This window comes from Oryza glaberrima, chromosome 5 (assembly GCF_000147395.1).
Source record: "Oryza glaberrima chromosome 5, OglaRS2, whole genome shotgun sequence".
Classification (NCBI taxonomy): domain Eukaryota; kingdom Viridiplantae; phylum Streptophyta; class Magnoliopsida; order Poales; family Poaceae; genus Oryza; species Oryza glaberrima.
In genome coordinates, this window is record NC_068330.1 from 21,473,544 (window position 1) to 21,491,397 (window position 17,854).

At 40.0% G+C, this 17,854-nt stretch overlaps 1 protein-coding gene across 6 annotated transcripts; it reads right to left on the bottom strand.

Moving 5' to 3' along the window:
- Nucleotides 1-666: 666 nt before the first annotated feature.
- LOC127773101 (zinc finger CCCH domain-containing protein 36) lies at nt 667-16,948 on the bottom strand. 6 transcript variants are annotated; one of them, XR_008017506.1, is made up of 8 exons: nt 16,589-16,948; nt 13,909-14,092; nt 13,618-13,787; nt 12,077-13,509; nt 11,862-11,992; nt 3,772-3,854; nt 3,432-3,559; nt 667-2,508 (listed from the first exon to the last, which is right to left on the bottom strand). XR_008017506.1 is itself a non-coding variant. In XM_052299115.1 (5 exons), the coding sequence occupies exons 1-5, from the start codon at nt 16,710-16,712 to the stop codon at nt 11,963-11,965; spliced, it is 1,941 nt and encodes a 646-aa protein (XP_052155075.1). In that variant the 5' UTR covers nt 16,713-16,948; the 3' UTR covers nt 6,609-11,962. The 6 variants fall into 6 exon arrangements, 1 of the variants encoding a protein (XP_052155075.1); XR_008017504.1 differs by lacking the exon at nt 3,432-3,559 and adding an exon at nt 6,478-6,589; XR_008017505.1 differs by lacking the exon at nt 3,432-3,559 and adding an exon at nt 6,478-6,594.
- Between the last annotated feature and the right edge of the window lie 906 nt (nt 16,949-17,854).

Sequence of the window (17,854 nt, forward strand, 5' to 3'; positions counted from 1 at the left end):
TTCAAAAAATTTTAAATGAAACGAGTGGTCAAACGTTGCAAGAAAAACTCAAAATCCCTTATATTATAAGATAGAGGGAGTAGTAGTCTCCTCTAGACTTCTACTAGTATCTTTTCGTGGCTTTCAGTGACAGTGTGTGGGAATCATGACGACGACTCCGCGTAGTAGGTGGAGTCGTGTGGATGAACGAGCTGAGGTGGTAGCAGCACACTGCGGTAATTGCCGATTGGAGGTTGACGATTGCTGGGTCAGGGGCTGTTGGGCTGTAGGGACACAGGATCCACAGGAGGAGGCGAGCGGATCGGTGCTTTCGTCGACGCGTCAGGGTGTGATACGGGCAATCGAATTGCTTCACGTTTTCTGGTTCGGCGTGATAGGACGATTTGATGGATCTGCGGACCAGTGCGTTACATGGCTCACAAGGAGCCATGTGGTTCTTTCCTGTTCTGAGGGGAGGCCTCGTCCGTCGTTGCCTCGTTGGCGGTTGCTCCATCAGCGTGCGTGTGAGATCTGTGCAGTGCACGTCCTCCTCTCATGATGGTACGAGCGTGATGCAACAGTAGGCTGGTCGTGGTGCCTTCTCTCTTCACAAATGGTCCCTTGTGAGCTGCTATGAATAATTCCATCTATACTTATGTCTGGAAACACCGTGCTTTGGACCAAAGAAAAAGTTCTCTTTTTTTTTTCATTTTTGTGATTACAATGAAATCGCTGGCCAGCAGGTCCAGGACAACATCAGGGGGCTCCATTAAAGCAACCTGGAGATTCCTCATGAGCTAGGGTTAGAACCTAACATGGACATGGCAATGGCATGAACCACTTGGTTACAGTTACACACTTGCACCGACAATAGAAAACACGAGAACTACTGTAAACTGAAGAACATATTCAGCACCTTTTGAATACGAACAGGGCGTCGTTAAGCTGAGATATCAAAAGAATCCCCTTCAGTCGCATTCTTCAGGATCACAGAATTGGGTTCAACTAACAATATTCTAACGCCCAGATTTCGCTGTTTCCGAACCCTTGATACAGGATATCAACCAGATTACAACTCCAACGTGATCACGGATCATAAAACAAACTCAAGATGCTGAAAGGAAGACACGCCATCAAGATTTATTGTGAGAATACCCTGACCCGGCAACTGCCATCTTGTCCCCATCTCGTTAACTTACTAATTCTCCACCCTGAACGCTTTAACATACTATCTGCTCGACTTCTGGTAGCATTCGCCAACAAACCAATTCATTTGCGGTTTTGTTCACTTCCCCTTCTCTGATGCTCAATGGATATACAACAAAAGCAATAGTAGAGTTTGTGCTTCTGTTCACTTCCCTTTCTCTGATGCACAACAAATACAATAAAAGCAAGGATATAGTTTTTGTCATCCAAGCACACTGATCCAGGACCAAATCACCACGTGACAGTGGATTGAAATTACTCAACCAACATACATGTATCATGTATGGTCCAATATGAGTGAGCATGCAGAGGGCAGGTAGGGTTTGCATTCTGCCAAGGTCTATTTGCGATGCACCAACCCAACAGCAGAACACTGCAAACACTGCATGGTCTACATCCTTCAGAAAGAGGGTTTATGATTAATCAGCATGGCTCAAACGGCCATGTTTATGGTTCACGTCAAACACTTTGTAAGCTAGAACTGTAGTTATGTTATTCTGAATCACAAGAGGAAAAAACCCTGGTCACTTCCATCATTAAGTGAAGTTAGTGAATCACCAACACCCTCGTTGCAGTATTTTTCTGAATGTGTTACTTGCCCATCAATATTTGCAGCATGTTTCTGGATATATTACTAGACCATGAATATACACGTGAACTAGAAACACATCATGCAGCCCTGTTTGAACAACTCGAATCACATCTCCTCTAAGTGAAGGTAAGATCCAAAGAACTGAAAGATCTCCAAGATATCTCTCCAACCCCTCTAACCAACCAAGCTAATATCATGAAGGAATAATAAACAACGGATCATCAAGTTATGGCTTCAATGCGCACCCAAGAACCTACCCAAGAACCTACACAAACTGACCCCCATTCTGCCCTGTCATCAACAAGATGAAAATCATGAAACATAACCTCATCGTACTCTTTTCCCTTCCTCGTCACTTATTTTTCACGCCTGTGCTTGGGCTTTGTATCAGTACTGCTATCTTTGAGAAGTAATATATTCAGGTGGACCATCGCGGTCTTCAATTTACTAAATAAAGACTGGGGATCAGCATCAACTCCACTAGAATCTCGAGAGCAACATCTCTCAGAGCACAGAATTAGTAGCCAAAGGGAACTGATTTACTGAACACTTGATAATCATCTTGGTGCAAACAAGTACCATGTTTCGTGCCTTCATTAAGAATTATTGGAAGCAGATGCAGTCAGCAAGATGCCATCTTACTCTAGTAATTATCGAGCAATTCAGCAGTGCTCATTAGGGCAAATGTTCCACTCATAGCATAACCAGATCAAACATATAATCCATGGTGCCTGAAACAAATCACATTACAGTTACAAATCAACATAACAAGTGTAGTTGTTGGCCTAATAACTACCTCATGATAATTGGACTTGGTGCGAGTTGTAATTGCTGATAGGCTACAAGCATTGGAAAAAAACATTTTACAAACTGAAGAAGGGAAATATCATAACTATTTGTTAATAATTTGATGTTCTTTTAGAGGGATATAATTTGAAGCTCTGGGACAGTAACTATGAAGGATGAAATATGTAGTCTCAGGATCTCATTGGAAGTTTTGCTAAGCATAATTAGTATTTTATCTATATTATTAGTTACCCAAAAACATGCTTTTTAGGATCTTGCACAAACATCGACTGACTGCAAAAGCCATAGTGCCTACACTGAATATCTTAATTAGCACCATGTGATTTCAGCTTGTCATGGGTAAAAAGTAAACCATAATAACAACATTGAATATCTTAATCAGATTCAAAATCATAGAGACATGTATTTGGCAACAAATTTTGAAAGCAGCAATGACATGCATTTGAAAATGGAGGGAATATATTATATACATGATATGTCAAGTACAAACACCTTCAGGGCACAACTCTAGAACCTCACTCTATATCCAGAAAGCAGTGCTGGAATATAAGCTAATGTTGCGTGCATTTGTAGTTTGGATTGAATTGAGCTTGAAAGACATTTAATTAAAATATTTCCATCCATATTAATCTTAACAAAATCTCACAAAATTATTTCTCATTAGTATATAATTTCAGCACTAAGTATTCATCTTACACGGGTGATGATGTTTTCTTTGATATGTCTGCTTGACTTGTATATAGACTTATAGAGGAACCTGAACTTCAAGTACATAAACTTCTACATGATTTCAGTAATTCCAAGTCAATTAACTAGTAAGCCAACAGCAAATAAGTTCCCCTCATACCATATTGAACTTACTCCCGTCGTACCAAGGGCCCTGGCCTTCCCTAGTACCACATCATACTACTAGCCCCCATCATGTAATCATCGGCCGCAGCAAAGAAATTTGTCCTACCTCCCAAAGCGTGTGACCTAGGTTTGAATCCTAGGTTAAGCAGGTTAAACAACCTCTTTTGGAATAACGAATCTAACCATTATTATACCTCAAAAGGGACAATAAAATATCTTGTGAATTTCCCTGTATAGCATCACTTACCACCATAGAAAGTACATAAAAAATGCTACTTGGATGCATAGGGCTACAGAAATTCATAAACAATCTAGTTTGCCATATGAGAAATTACCTTTTAGGGAGATCAAGAAAACAATATTATCATTGATGACAGCTTGTTAGTGCCGATGAGCTCCATGTAGACTGTGTTGTGTACTGAAAGCAAGAAAGTGGAACATGTCAGGTGCAGCACAAAAGAAAAAAAAATGTGCAGGGAATAACACTCAATCCACTAAGAAGAACAATAGCACCACATGATACTTAAAAGCAAAACTCAACTGTATTTGAGTATCTATTCAGCTAGCTGCAAGACTGCAAGGTACGACCGTTTGAATCTAAACCAAACTGTTATATATCAGGGAATATCCTCTTCGAAGAAGGGACAAAAGATATACTTGTCATTGTCGTACATTACAGAATTGTCTCATCAGCAAATCAAACAAGCTCCAAATACCCCTACCAAAATTTGGTAAAGTTTAACATGTTGTAAGATAGAAAGTTGTTAAATGGTATTATTTGGTCTTTGCCCAAAAAAGGAGGGGTCATAAATTGCCTCAAGAACAAGGATTGCTCAAATCTTCCAAGGCTAAATGGAAATTGTCTAAAACTTATCCATAATGCTTTAGATATGATCTCATCCTCACATCAAATTCTTTGCAATTATAATAGGAAACATATTAAGTGATAGAAATAATATGGAAGGCCAACGGCTATTCAAATTGATGGGAGCTAATATAGGGAAGTTATTATTAGGGCAGTCCCAATACTCCACCTAGGATGGTTTCCACAGTATTAAATGAGAAGCCACGTAGGATTTGTGATGTGGCAAGAGATTTAATGAAGAGAAGGAAACTAGGTCTTACATGAGACATGGTTTCTGCACAAACATTCAAGATATTATGAGAGAGGAATGGAATCAAATCAGCGAATTGAATGAGTAGTGTGCGAATTGGAATGCCATTAGCTCAGAACTTCCTATTACTACTGATAGTATCTAGCACTCGTACTTAAATGTGGAATACAGAGGATCAAAGGGCTATTCACCAATCTTGGCATTATTTGCTTAAACCTTCTGAGCTAATGGAAGTTATTTCTATAACTTTCTCATAGCGCTTTAGATATGATATCATCCTCACATCAACTTCAAATTATGCCAAGAAATATATTTTTTGAGCAGAATGCTAAGAAATATATTAAGTGAAATGCAATATGAAGGTCCAAGTGTCATTTCAATCAATACAATTGAAGGGAAGTTCTTAGGTGAAATGAGAATGGGTAATGGAAGACAATGAAGTGGTTCACTAAATTTATTGGTACTATTTGCTTTTGCAACAGTAAATTTCATAAAACCTCACCTACCTATCTTACTAACTTCTAAAACTCAGTATGCAACTGTGCCACATCATCACCCATTAGCAATTATTATCTAAAGTATTCTAAATCACATGCAAGTGTGCCACATCATCACTCACTAGCAATTATTATCTAGAGTATTTTAAATATCATGCAAACATGACATATCATTTACAATTTTATTGTATTTTTAGAACTCAATATGTAAGCAATGACAAATCATTATCTCCACATCATTTAAACATAACATCTATCATTTCTATATTATATAACATGCATTCATCCACATATCCCGCAGCAAAGCGCAGAGTATCAACTAGTTATGATCTAAGTTGCACAAAACCACAAGGATTTTGATACGTGGCACATAACCTAGGTTTATGGTCCTAAAGTTTTACAAAAGCACGTTGTTAACTAATTTGACATACTCCCACGTTAAAATTTAAAAATATCATACTTACATGGATGTAACATTCATATGATGGATATAGAACTCATAAATTTGAGATGTAACTTAATCCTATTTTTGACTGGATTTATGTCGTGCCAATCCAACATATGCATTTTTTTTATTTTGAGTTTTTCTATCTATTTTTTTTCTTACCATTGTATTTCCATTGACAAAGGCCTATGCCCAAAAGTGATGAATCACTTGTCCCCTTGTCTATAGGGACATTGCGGTATACTTGTAGAACTAAAAAGTGTGGTGCATTAAGGTCAAAATGACCAATAGTGTAGTTTTGTAAAACTTTATGGCCAAAATATCTAGGGTTATGTGCCACGTGTCAAAATCCATGTGGTTTGTGCAACTCAGACCATAATACCTGTGATTAGGTGAAATTTACTCTCTTTTTTTTTTTAAAAAAAAAGATATTTCTCCACTTGAACATCAAGTCAATCAAATCTTTCGAAGCTAGATGGAAATTGTTAAGTCAATTTTTAAGTGTAACTAAGGCTCCACATATTATTCTCTAACTAAAAATGATGGTATATATTAGCTTTAGTCAAATGAAAGGAGGGAACATAATTTCATCCTCTTCCCAAAAAAGTTAAGTCTCGTTGTTGCTCTATAAATTATACTCTTTGGCTCAAAGTAAGGTACTTAATATGGTCATCACAAATACTCCCACCATTTTGCAATATATGCATGTTTAAAGGTATGTTCATTTTGGAAAAAAAGGATATTACCCTTGGCATGGTATCATCACCATGCATGGCCATGTTAAGAATTTTGAGTGCAAAGTGTTTACATTTAGGAACAAGTCTACTTAAATTCCTAGACCTTATAACTAGACATCATACATTTCACCAACTTGATTCCAGTTCACTCTTATTGCCAATTGATGCCATGACGTCAAATATAAGGCTGGTTTGCCATGTTAGTTTAGATTGAGATGCTAGCCCAATCATCAAATGAAGAGCTTACCTGCTAAGCTCCATTGGTTCCATCCATATCTCTTTAGTCCCAAATTGTTGCCTTCATGTCCTCTATGCACAATAAAAGTTGCAAGGGATGCCACACTCTCCTAGGGCCTAAGCTGTCCTACCCCACAGAAAGGTTAAAACATAATTCCTGGTATGGTCATCAAGTATTTGCACATAATAAGCATGAGAAGTACAAAACTTTGCCATAGCTAGACCCGGTTTATGTTAGATTTATATTCTATCTGTTTGAGCAAATGATATTGAGCTATGATTGTGTCATCTTTAAATAATAAGAGAGGCTCTCATGATCAAGGATGCGACGAATGCTTGGATAATCTATAAAGGCAATAGAGGATCTTGTCAATACCTTCAACTATTTTTCAAGTTCAACACATCATCTTGGTCTCCTAAGATAAGATGATACTAACTTCTAATGGGCACAACTTCATGAAAACTCCAAATTGGATGATCTTTGACTTCATGTAAATCTTATCTCATCATCTTTCCTACACAACTAGTCTGATCTCAAAATTCATTTTTAGCACTTCAAAGTCATTAAAAAAACAATATTGTTGATGGAACAAGTCAAACTTAGGGCTTATGCCTTGTAATAGACTACCCACCTTATGCATGCAATGCCACACCTCCATGACCTAGAACACATCTGTAACACCCCAGCTTGTCTTGTTTGAAGCCTATAGGAGTGGTGTGGCCTAGAAGTGGTGGTTTAGTACCACCTTGGATGTTTAGGTGGGTGTCGGTCAGTTTATAAGCCTTGGTGCTCTAACTATGGTAAACCTAGGTTAATCCTTTTACACGAATCGATGACAAAAGTAGAAGTGAGGTACTATGTGAACATGGGCTCGCTCTATGTGAGAGCGGACTAATGCGGATTTTGGAGGCTAGGTGTCATAGGTGACATCAGAGTATAAACCTTCGTTATATGTTTCATGTTCATTGGGCTACAGTCTGCATCAGAAGGGTTTCCGGGCTACATGCAGTGCGCTTATGAGGCCTTAGCCCTGAAGGGGGATAATTGTAACAAAGTAGTTGTATTGGCTGAAGTGGCCCAGAAGTGGTTGTAGTGGCTCAGAAGTTTAGGTCTCTTTTTCCATTATATATACTCCCTACATCCCAAAAAGACTTAGATTTCTGGCTATTGACTTGTCTAGAACTCAAGTCTTTTTTTGGGAAGGATGTTACAGCCACTTCATCAACTATGCATTCATCAATCCAAGCTAGAGTTATCCCCTCACCAAAAGAATGGTGTTAACACCAAAATTTGGTAAGATTCTTTAGTGGATTCGGTCAGGGAAAGAATACAATCAGCCGATGCAAAGTTTATCCAGAAGAGACTGAGTTTAAGAAGAAATCATGAAGACCATGACATGGCAACTTGATTTATCTAATAATTAGGCAGGGTTTAGTAATTTTCCTTTTTATGCTTAGAAAAGTGTTTAGTGTTCGATCAGGACTTGTATCTTTTACTTTATCTTTAAAAAAGTCTGAGTTGTATCCAATAAGGACAAGTATCTACCGATGGGTATAAATATGTACACCCAAGGACAATGTAAATTATCTCTCGATCCAACTTTCAGCGCATTGCCACCCTCTTTTCCGAGGTATTATCACCGGCGAAACATGGCACCAAACGCGGGGCTACATCGCTTCGATCTCCGGCGAAGGGGTAAGCCCTTAAGGTCCGCTGGCCCTGACAATTGTATCGGCTATATTGGCATTGTTCAAGGCTATGCTTCGATCTCTTCAATTGCTCTGGTTCAGTTGGTATATTTGTCTACCCTATATTTCAATTCTGTTTTTAATTGCACTGTGTTTTGAGATTCATCGGTATAGTTGGGATGGTCTCCGTTAGGTCCGATTTTCTGTCTTATTCGATATATCTCTACAACCACAATATTGTTTTAAATAGATTTGTTATAACCATCATGTTAGCATAGATCAAATTGACTTATCTAGCTTATTTGATCAGACTAATCTAGAACTGTCTCGGTTGGGTCCAATCTTCTATATGACTGCTGATAATCTAAGTCTTGCTAAATTCATATATTTGTGCTACGTTTTTATCGGAGTGCTATCCTATAAGTTATTTTTGCATTGGACTTCCATCCGATGTATGTTTTAACCATCGAGCCTACATTTAATATTCTGTATCAATATTGGTCGATTGGCTCATTAGACATCTACTTCATCATATTATAATCGGTTGATTGGATTGTTTGTTAAAGTTCTTCCATTGTCATTATCTAAGTGTCAGAATCTACATAGAATATATAGCCGATTGTTCAAAACCCTATCAACGTCGGTTAGTATCGCTACATCAACTTATTGGCCGATCGGCTCTTTGATCATCAATTTATCCATCTTGTCAGTTGCAGGATCAAACTGACTGGCACGCCCGCACCTCATCTAAATCTAGGACCTGCACTGGAGTCAAGCAAATCTCTCGGGCCTTCGTGTGAGTGACGAAATTTTACGTCAACAACCAGGCCACAACAAAAGGCATCATTAGTTGGATCAAAGACCTTGTTGCATGATGAAAGTTTTAGTTATGTATATTTCATCTACCATCGTCTACCATATATAGTTGTATCGCTTTTTCTCATCGCCAAACCCTAGTTTCGAACCTCATAGTTTTCTTACAGTTTTGCGTTGGTTGAGTTTAGCCCGCTCATCATGTCCAAGTTTAGTTACATTAGGGTTAGGTATTTCCATCATTGTCGTCATCAACATCATATTTGATCAAAGTGAGAATTATCCCCTCAATAGAAGATCAGGTAGTGTGAGCGTCGTCAATTCCACCCTTGTCCACGTTGCAATGAATGGCATCACACATAACATGAGCCAACCTCTTTGTGGAATGTGGTAGGCATGGAGTTGCTCATTGTACACTTGTGTGTAGATGCAATAGTCACTAATAACATTTGGATTCCATTTTGACCTTACCAATAAGTTGTTTAACTAGAGTCAACTATGTTATACAATCTTGGTGGTATCACCCAATGACATCTAGACCACCTAGATTTGTACAATTGATCTAGCAACACTTGAAGCAAACAATTTGGAAGCGCGTACCTTTGTTGACAAGGTTCAACAAGATGGCTACACCCCCCAAGAGCTGAGATAGGCGACTTCATCCCCTCGATTTATTCGATGCTTGGGTTCAACTTGTTTTAGGTTACATTTATACCACAAATACAGTAATCCAACTCAACTCAAACTGTTGCACCATAATTTTATACGAACACAAGTTTGTACAGGGCTGACCCCATCTTTCTTTCACATCATTTCATCTAGGAGCAAATCGCCTATCACTTGGTCTATCAACCCCTTGGTCATGACAAGGGTCGCTATGGTCCATCAACCACCTATCTTGTTTGAGTTGTACTTAAGAGCAAGTTTAATAGTATAGCCAACTACTAGCTCCAAATCATCTATAGTCAATCTAATAGCTAATTCATACAATAGTTACCTACTACACTATTAATATATGATCCCACATGTCATACACACATTTCGTCTTGGAGTCAGTGCTGCAACTGGCTACAAATTTGTAGTCTGTTGCTCTTCTCTCTCCTCTTTTCTCTCCTTAAAATATGTTTATAGCTGACTTATAGTCTGCTATTGTACCCACTCTAACAAAGTATCGCATAAAACTTTAGGAGATCCCTACTACTTGAGGTAATGATCATATGAATGCCCAAGTGGAAATTACAAAGTGCCCCAACCTAAATCCACACATATACAATCAATAGATATATTCATATTCTTGAGGCAATCTTTTCATGTGAAGTCCATTAAATTACCACGTTAGCCATTAAGGTACACAACTTAACATTTCCTTGATATGGATTCATCTACACATACTACACAAAGAAAAGCACAAACGAAGCAAAATCCTACATTCAAGGACTATTACTTTCAGTTCATACCATAAAAGGGTCTATTCATACTTCACACATTAATTTTACGCAAGAAGGTTAAACCATCTTGGTGTTTGCTCGGATTCATCACAGCGTCGTACCATGCAAAATATCCACGAGTGACGAAGACATATATACCTTTCCCCTTAGGGAAATCTCTACCTTCCTTACAACACCCATATGGCCATATCGGTGTTTACCTTTACCCGAATTAAAAAGCATTAAATGCCCCCCAAACCCTTTTTTTTCAAATAAGTTAGCTCAATAGAATTCTTTACCTATTTTTTAGGCAATCATCCTTGAGGATATTATTATCATAGTTATTGAGACCAGACCGACCATCAAACCGGCCAGGCCCTCGGTTCGATGGTTCACTGGTTTGATTGGTTGAACCGTATGTTCAAAGCGGTTCAATAAGGTAAATATATAACTGATTCACTCTAGACACAAACAACAACATGGCTTGATGGTTGGTGCGCCATGACTCCATTCAACCCATCCTAGGTTCGAATCCCACCATACACCCATTTTTCCTATATTTTCTCCTCCTCCATGCGTGCACGTGGTCTTCAGAGTAGCATCTCACGGTTGAGCGCTCTAGTGCCAGTTTTCTAACCGGCTTTTAAGCGGTTTTCGAAAAAACCAGGCAGCCCAACCGGTCCGGTTTTTTCGGTCCAACCGCCGGTCCGGTCCGGTCCTAATAACTATGCTTATTATTGACTGAGAGTTCCACATCATGCTTCACATATCTCACAATACCCTACCAACCACACTAAGGTCTACATGTAAGAGGGCTCTTGTTAAGGGTCTACACAAGTATTTTAGAGAAGAAAGACATAAGGGAGCAAGATTCTTGATTTCAATGGACCAACCAAGTAATCGCCATCGGACGAACAAGGGCTCTAAGCACAAAAGGAAATAGAAGATATTCTCCCATGCTGTACTTTGGCACCAAATACCAATTGAAAATTGGAACTTGGAAGTGGTGTACTGAGTCACAACACGTGGAATGTATTGGACACATGATAAGAATCTCGCCAATTAACTTTCAATCCCTTGCACCATGGGGTTAAATTTGTATATATACTATATGCTCACCCTATAAAATGAGGCTAGGGCATCATATGGCCAATTTCTACACTTCTCTTTCCACACCCTCTTGTCCACTTTACTAACACAAATTATGTGGACATTACATTTAAACAGGGTATTACATTTTAAGCAAGACATTTTTTTCACCAAACAGAACAAACAGCATTAGAAGCATCATTCCTTAACCCATAGATTAACCACACATGCAATAAAGATTCTGTCTTGGTTGCATTAGATCTCCTCTCAGCTCACATGCAAAAACATATTAAATTAAACATCCACCATGTTAAGATGCTGCTAGGGAGCCCAGACTGAAGTCTACAAAACCAAACAGGTTCATGTAACAGAGTACCTTACTCAAAACATCTAGCACAGCAACAAAACGCATTGGTAGGCCAGCAGGCTCAAACCCCATCTCTTCAATGTTGTAGCTCATAATTAGAAGCCTGGATCTCATGATGTGCGATGACGATCAACATATGCCTGTGGCAAAAAACATACAGAAGTCAAACATATAATCAATAATCAGAAGATGTGCCATTCACCAACAAATTCAAGATATTTTACCTTCACAAGTTTTTCTATCTTTGGTGCAGAGGCTGTTATATAAGTAGTTATCGCCTTCTCAGTCTCTGGCATCTGATTTGGCTCAAGTGAAGCAAAAATCTTATCAACAGATTTTTTCACAATCAGTTTATGAGCCTCTTTACTCAAATTGCCTTCCTTCCAGATTGGTTTCACCAGCTCCTTTACATGCTCCACCAAATGAAAACGAAAGTCTGATTTCTCATTGTTAAGTGATGCATCATTTTTCCTTTCACAGGTTTTCACCCTATTATCACCATCCAGGCTAGAGCTGTGTCCCCTATCATATGAAATCAAACCAAAATCATTTGATCCTTTAGCAGATACATTCCTTGCCAACTTGTCAGCAAAAGTCAATGGTTTTTCAAGACTTCCCCCTCTTATAACATTCGTATCTACATGTTGGCTTGAAATGCTGCAGGATATGTTTGAGGTCTTCAGATTATTTAAACTTTCAACTTTGGGAGGGTCGATACTGTCGACAAGTGGGTCATACTGACTTTTTGAAGGTGATGTACTGCCAGGAAAATCAGGAAAATTAAAAGAAGGTACAAAAGGCACTGAAGTTATCCAAACCTCATCCTTGATTGGGGAAAGTTTCCCAGCCGATGCTACCACAGGTTGAGATGAACTGCTCACAAGTAATGTAGACCTAGAGGTACCACCCTTGTCAAAATCAGCACCTTTATGGTGACTGGCATCCTTATCAGGTGTTAATTGATGAAGAGGCAGGGTTCCATGGTGAGAAGTTGCTCGGAGAGACTGATTAACCAAGAAAAAATCAGAGCTGTCATGACCTTGCTTTCTGAATCCTGTATAACTATTCAAACTGTGTGAGACATGGCTTGAACTTTTTTCTTCCTGATGTTTGTGAGGAAGATTCTCTGTTGCTCCACCATAAGCTGACAACTTCTTGCTATATTGGTGAGGATCTAATGAAATAGTTGAGTCAAACGGTTGATACCGATAATAAGGCTTTAAGGGGTTCTTTTCAAGGTAAGATCTTGATAGATGTGAATCCCTTGGACTGTCACCCTTGGCCACTTCAAACTGCAGCTTTCCTCCATCTAGGCGCAATCTAGAATAGGCACCCATGTCATTCAAACAGTTGTTAGTGCCCAAACTAATTTGATGTCCCATGAAATAAGGTTCATGATTCTTCTCTTGAACTACTGGAAGCTGAACCACCTCATTAGTAGGATTTGCAGTCAATGAACCACCAATTTTGAAACCATGCGAAGCCTTTAGCATGTGACAACTATGTTTAACAACGGGATGTGTCAACCCCCTATTATCTTCACCATATGCATGAACAAGGGTCCTATATATCTCATGTTGGGATGACCCCGCTGAATTTTTGAACTGGCGCTCTTTTGAGCTGGATGGATGTTGTATTTCAGATCCTTCTCCAGTGTCTGAACACAGCAGATAAGGAGCAACCAAAAGTGTTTAGATTGACAGAGTGATAATAAGTTCACAGCTACATGATATTCTTCAGCTTATTCTAATGAAAAAGTTCATACCTCCATGATTTCCATAAACCTGGTTATCAGAACCAGATACCTCCCCTTCATGAAGAAAAGTGCAACTCTTCCCATTCTTGCATCGCCCTTGAGCATAAAAGGTACAGGTACGCTTTCTGGTTTTGTTCTTCATATCTCCACCAGGAGATGAACTCCCAAATCGTTGCAAACTAGTGACAAAATATATTATTTTTAAGATGTGATACAGAAAGAAGTATGTTTTAGTCAAACATCACAGAAAATAAGAAATTTTCTTCTAAATTTCAAAATTCCTAGTGCAGTAGCACATACCTCAAAGCATTAGAATCAGGTGGGCTTTGTGATACATGACCACCATGCAAATGAAGACCTCCAGTTTTGGATGTATCATCAATGGTAGGAGGTACAGGATCATTCCCAGCTTTCTTCTGATATTTTTCATCGCCATGAAGCTGCAGTGCTGGTTTCTTCTCAGCAGCAATCACTCCAACAAAACCTAGATGATGAGTGGTAAGTATGAGATGTGTGTGCGTGTGTGTTACACAAATAAAAATGGACATGTGTGTGCGTGCGCGCGTGTGTGTTACACAAATAAAAAAAATGGATGTGTGTGTGTGTTACACAAATAAATAAATGGACGTGTGTGTGTGTGTGTGTTACACAAATAATAAATGGACGTGTGTGTGTTACACAAATAAAAATGGAGTGGGTGTTACACAAATAATAATGGACATATGGGGGGGGGGGGGGTTGGGGTTCAATGCAGAGGAGCATCGCTATAATGGCAACAGATTAAAAAAAAACAAAGATGGATATAATTGAAGATGGAGGAAGATCGCATGAAGGAAGAAATCCGATGAACTATAAAATATAAATAATTGGAATATGGGTTAAATTTGGTATAGCACAATAGCACTATTCAAGTGGGACTATACATCTACAACTCCCATAATCCCAAAGAGACTGTAATATAGGTCAAGTTATTAGATTTGTCCACATCATCTTTTGTGAACCACAAGCTATTCAAACATAAACCAGCAAACTTCTTGTGATGAAACTATTATACAGAAACTTGCCATGCAATTCTACTAAACCTCAGTACACTAGTCTAGGGGAACTTCCAAGTTTTCTGTTGAGCACAAGGTTGCACAACAGTTAACCATTCCATTACACCACTTGAACAGTAATTACTTGATTAACATAAGGGGATGTATTGCAGCGATGAGGCATGAGGGTACACATTTGTTCTATTTGCAGTGTTAGTCAACTCTAAATCAACCATAATAAATTATTATGCACCTTCAATAAACAAACAATGTTGGATTCTTCACTAAGCTAGCAAGGAGTTGTTACCTTGGGATGTTGGAATATTTGGCTACAAAGAAAACAGATGCATCTTTGATAAAGTTCCTCCAAACAAACACAGATTGAGGATGCTTATGTCAGGACACTTTTGGAAGAGAGACATACAAAGAAATCTGTGCACTGTCTCCTGGATTGACTGCAGCTTGCGACATGGTGAAATAAACTGGTGTAATCTTGAGCAGTGTTGTTAAGGTGGCACGGCCGTTTAAGGCGACCCACCACTGCCTTAGCACTATAGTGCTGAGGCGTAAGGCGTTGGGACACCATATGAGATGGTTGAGGCGTGACCGCATGATTAGTGGAATATGGTAGAGAAATTTGGAAGAGAAAAGGGGAAATTGGTAAAAGGCCCACTAAGCCAGGCAGCCAGCCAAATAAAGCCCATCATAGGTCTTCATACCCACGTGTTCTATGCCCTAAAGGCATCGTACTCCACCAGGCACCAGCCGCCATGATGAGCAGATGAGGCACTAGCCGCTGGCCACCTCCACATGACCTCAACATCTCTGCCTGCTACCACCGCCATTAGAGCTTGATGCCTTTGCTCGCCTCGTTGTCCACCGCTGATGGTGTCGCCAGAGATTCAAAGGCTGCAGCAAGCTGCAACAAAATCTGAAGGCAGTGGCATGGAATTTGCAACAGCAAGCCAGCTGCAGCGAGGAAGAAGGTGGCTGCAAGCCAACTAGGGTTCTAGCCTTCTAGGATGACCTTACCCCCTTTTCTTCTTTCCCTTTCTCTACTAGTTTTGCCTGTAAGGCCTTCTTCTTTCCCTTTCTCCACTTGCTTCGCCTCTAAGGTGGAGGCAACATAAGGCAGAATGGATGCCTTGACCTCTGCTACCACCTTACCACTATAGCGACGCCATAGCAAGTTAGCAACAACACCTTAACAACCATGATCTTGAGCATAATTACAACTGCAACTAAATGCCTCAAAGATCATGCCATTCTGCTTCATTGCACAATGCATGCTTCCGGGCTACTATTACACCCAGCTACCATCTAAACACTATTTGCGAATATCCGTAAATAGTACCGAGGATATCATATGCAAAGCATCTGTAACAAGCCAAGCTAATTGTACTCAGCAGCAGGACTTCATCCATCTATCTAGAGCAGCATAGCAAACCCAGAAGCATGGATACACACCAAAAGGCTCAATTTTATTGTCCTAAATAACAGGACGCCGAAGTACTAGCCCCCCCCCCCCCCCCCTCCCTCCTCTTATAACCCACAGCTATCAACCAACATGTCCCCAAATCATCTCCCCTTCACCCCTTCCACAAAAACAAAACAAGCATTAGCATCATCTCCCCTTCACCCCCTTCCACAAAAACAAAACAAGCATTAGCATCAACTCCCCTTCACCCCCTTCCACAAAACAAAACAAGCATTACCATCATCTCCCCTTCAACCCCTTCCACAAAAACAAAACAAGCATTAGCAGAACACATCATCCGGACGAGATACTAAGCGAAGAGCGCGCATCCCCAATCCGCATCTCCTACTCCGCACCATGCATGCACAAATCTAGCATTCTGGATAATCACACAGCAATCCAACCAAAAAAATCAACAGCAGATGAACCGATTAAAGCGTGCGTGCGGAGGGCGATCACGGCGGTATACCGTTGGGATCCTTGGAGTTGGGCGACGGGTCCCTGGCCCTCTTCGTCGTCCCCACGCCCACCCGCCCGGCCTTCGCGGCCTCGCCCGCCGCCGGCAGCCCGGCGCCCCGCCCGCCGCCCGCCATCCGGATGCTTCCCAGCCGCGGCCGCGGCCGACGACGCCGCGGCGGCGAGAAAGGGCTCGGGTGGATGGAGGGGCGGCGACCCGATGCGGCGGCGGCGAGGTGTTTGGGGAGGAGGGGATTGGGAGCAAAAACCTCGCCGTCCGCTTCAGTTCTCTCCCTCGCTCTTCTCGCTCTCGCTCTCGGAGACGCTCCCCTTTCCACACGTTACTTTCGCTGCTTCCTTGGGCTTTTTTTGCCACGGCGGCGATGATGTCGCCTCTCCCACTCGGATCCATCGGCTGTTATATAGAGGGGCCCATTTATTGCCAATGTAACAATGTTGTAGTAAAAATAGATAGGAGTGAATTGTGGAGTACTCCCAACAAGTACCATCTCCATAACTTTTGAATAATTTTTCGTTATGCAACATGTTTCGAAATAAAATATTTCCAAATACAAGTTAAGACGAATATTGAGATATAAGCATGTTACAATCAAATATGAATATATGGGGAAAATAGTATATATACATGTTTTAAGATATCCGGTGCTCCTGAAGGGGAGGGTGTAAGCATAAAATAGTCTATGTAGCATACGATATTATCGCCTGTGGAGATTGTGGGCAAGGGTTGAATAAACGGTTACTCACTAGCGCAAAGTAGAACCGCTAGTAAAAGGGTAGCTATTGATTGACCCGTTAAGAATGATAAAACTTGTGCTATGATGTTACTTGTGTAGCTAGCGACTAAGAAGGAAGTTCCTATGTTCCAAACTTACTGGGAGTTGAAACGACACTACTGGTTTTAATATTAGATAATGTAACTACAGTACTATATACAATTACTCGTACCTTATTAATGACTTGGTGATCATTTAATGTGAAGGTAACTTTATATATTGTTCCGTGATTTTTATGTTTATTGTTAACTCTTCACATTAGTTGCATTATTGGATTGAAAGCATAGATTCTTTTGGTGTTTCCTTTTCGATATCAACACTAGCTAACTCTAGGGGAACATATAATAGCTTTCAACTAGGCTCAACCATAGAGCATTGTTCTGTTGCAAGATAGTTAGGGCTTTTTTAACTATAGGACTAGCGCGATGGACTTTTAACCATAATGGTGGATAATGAGCTATATTTAAAAGCACAAGAATACTAAG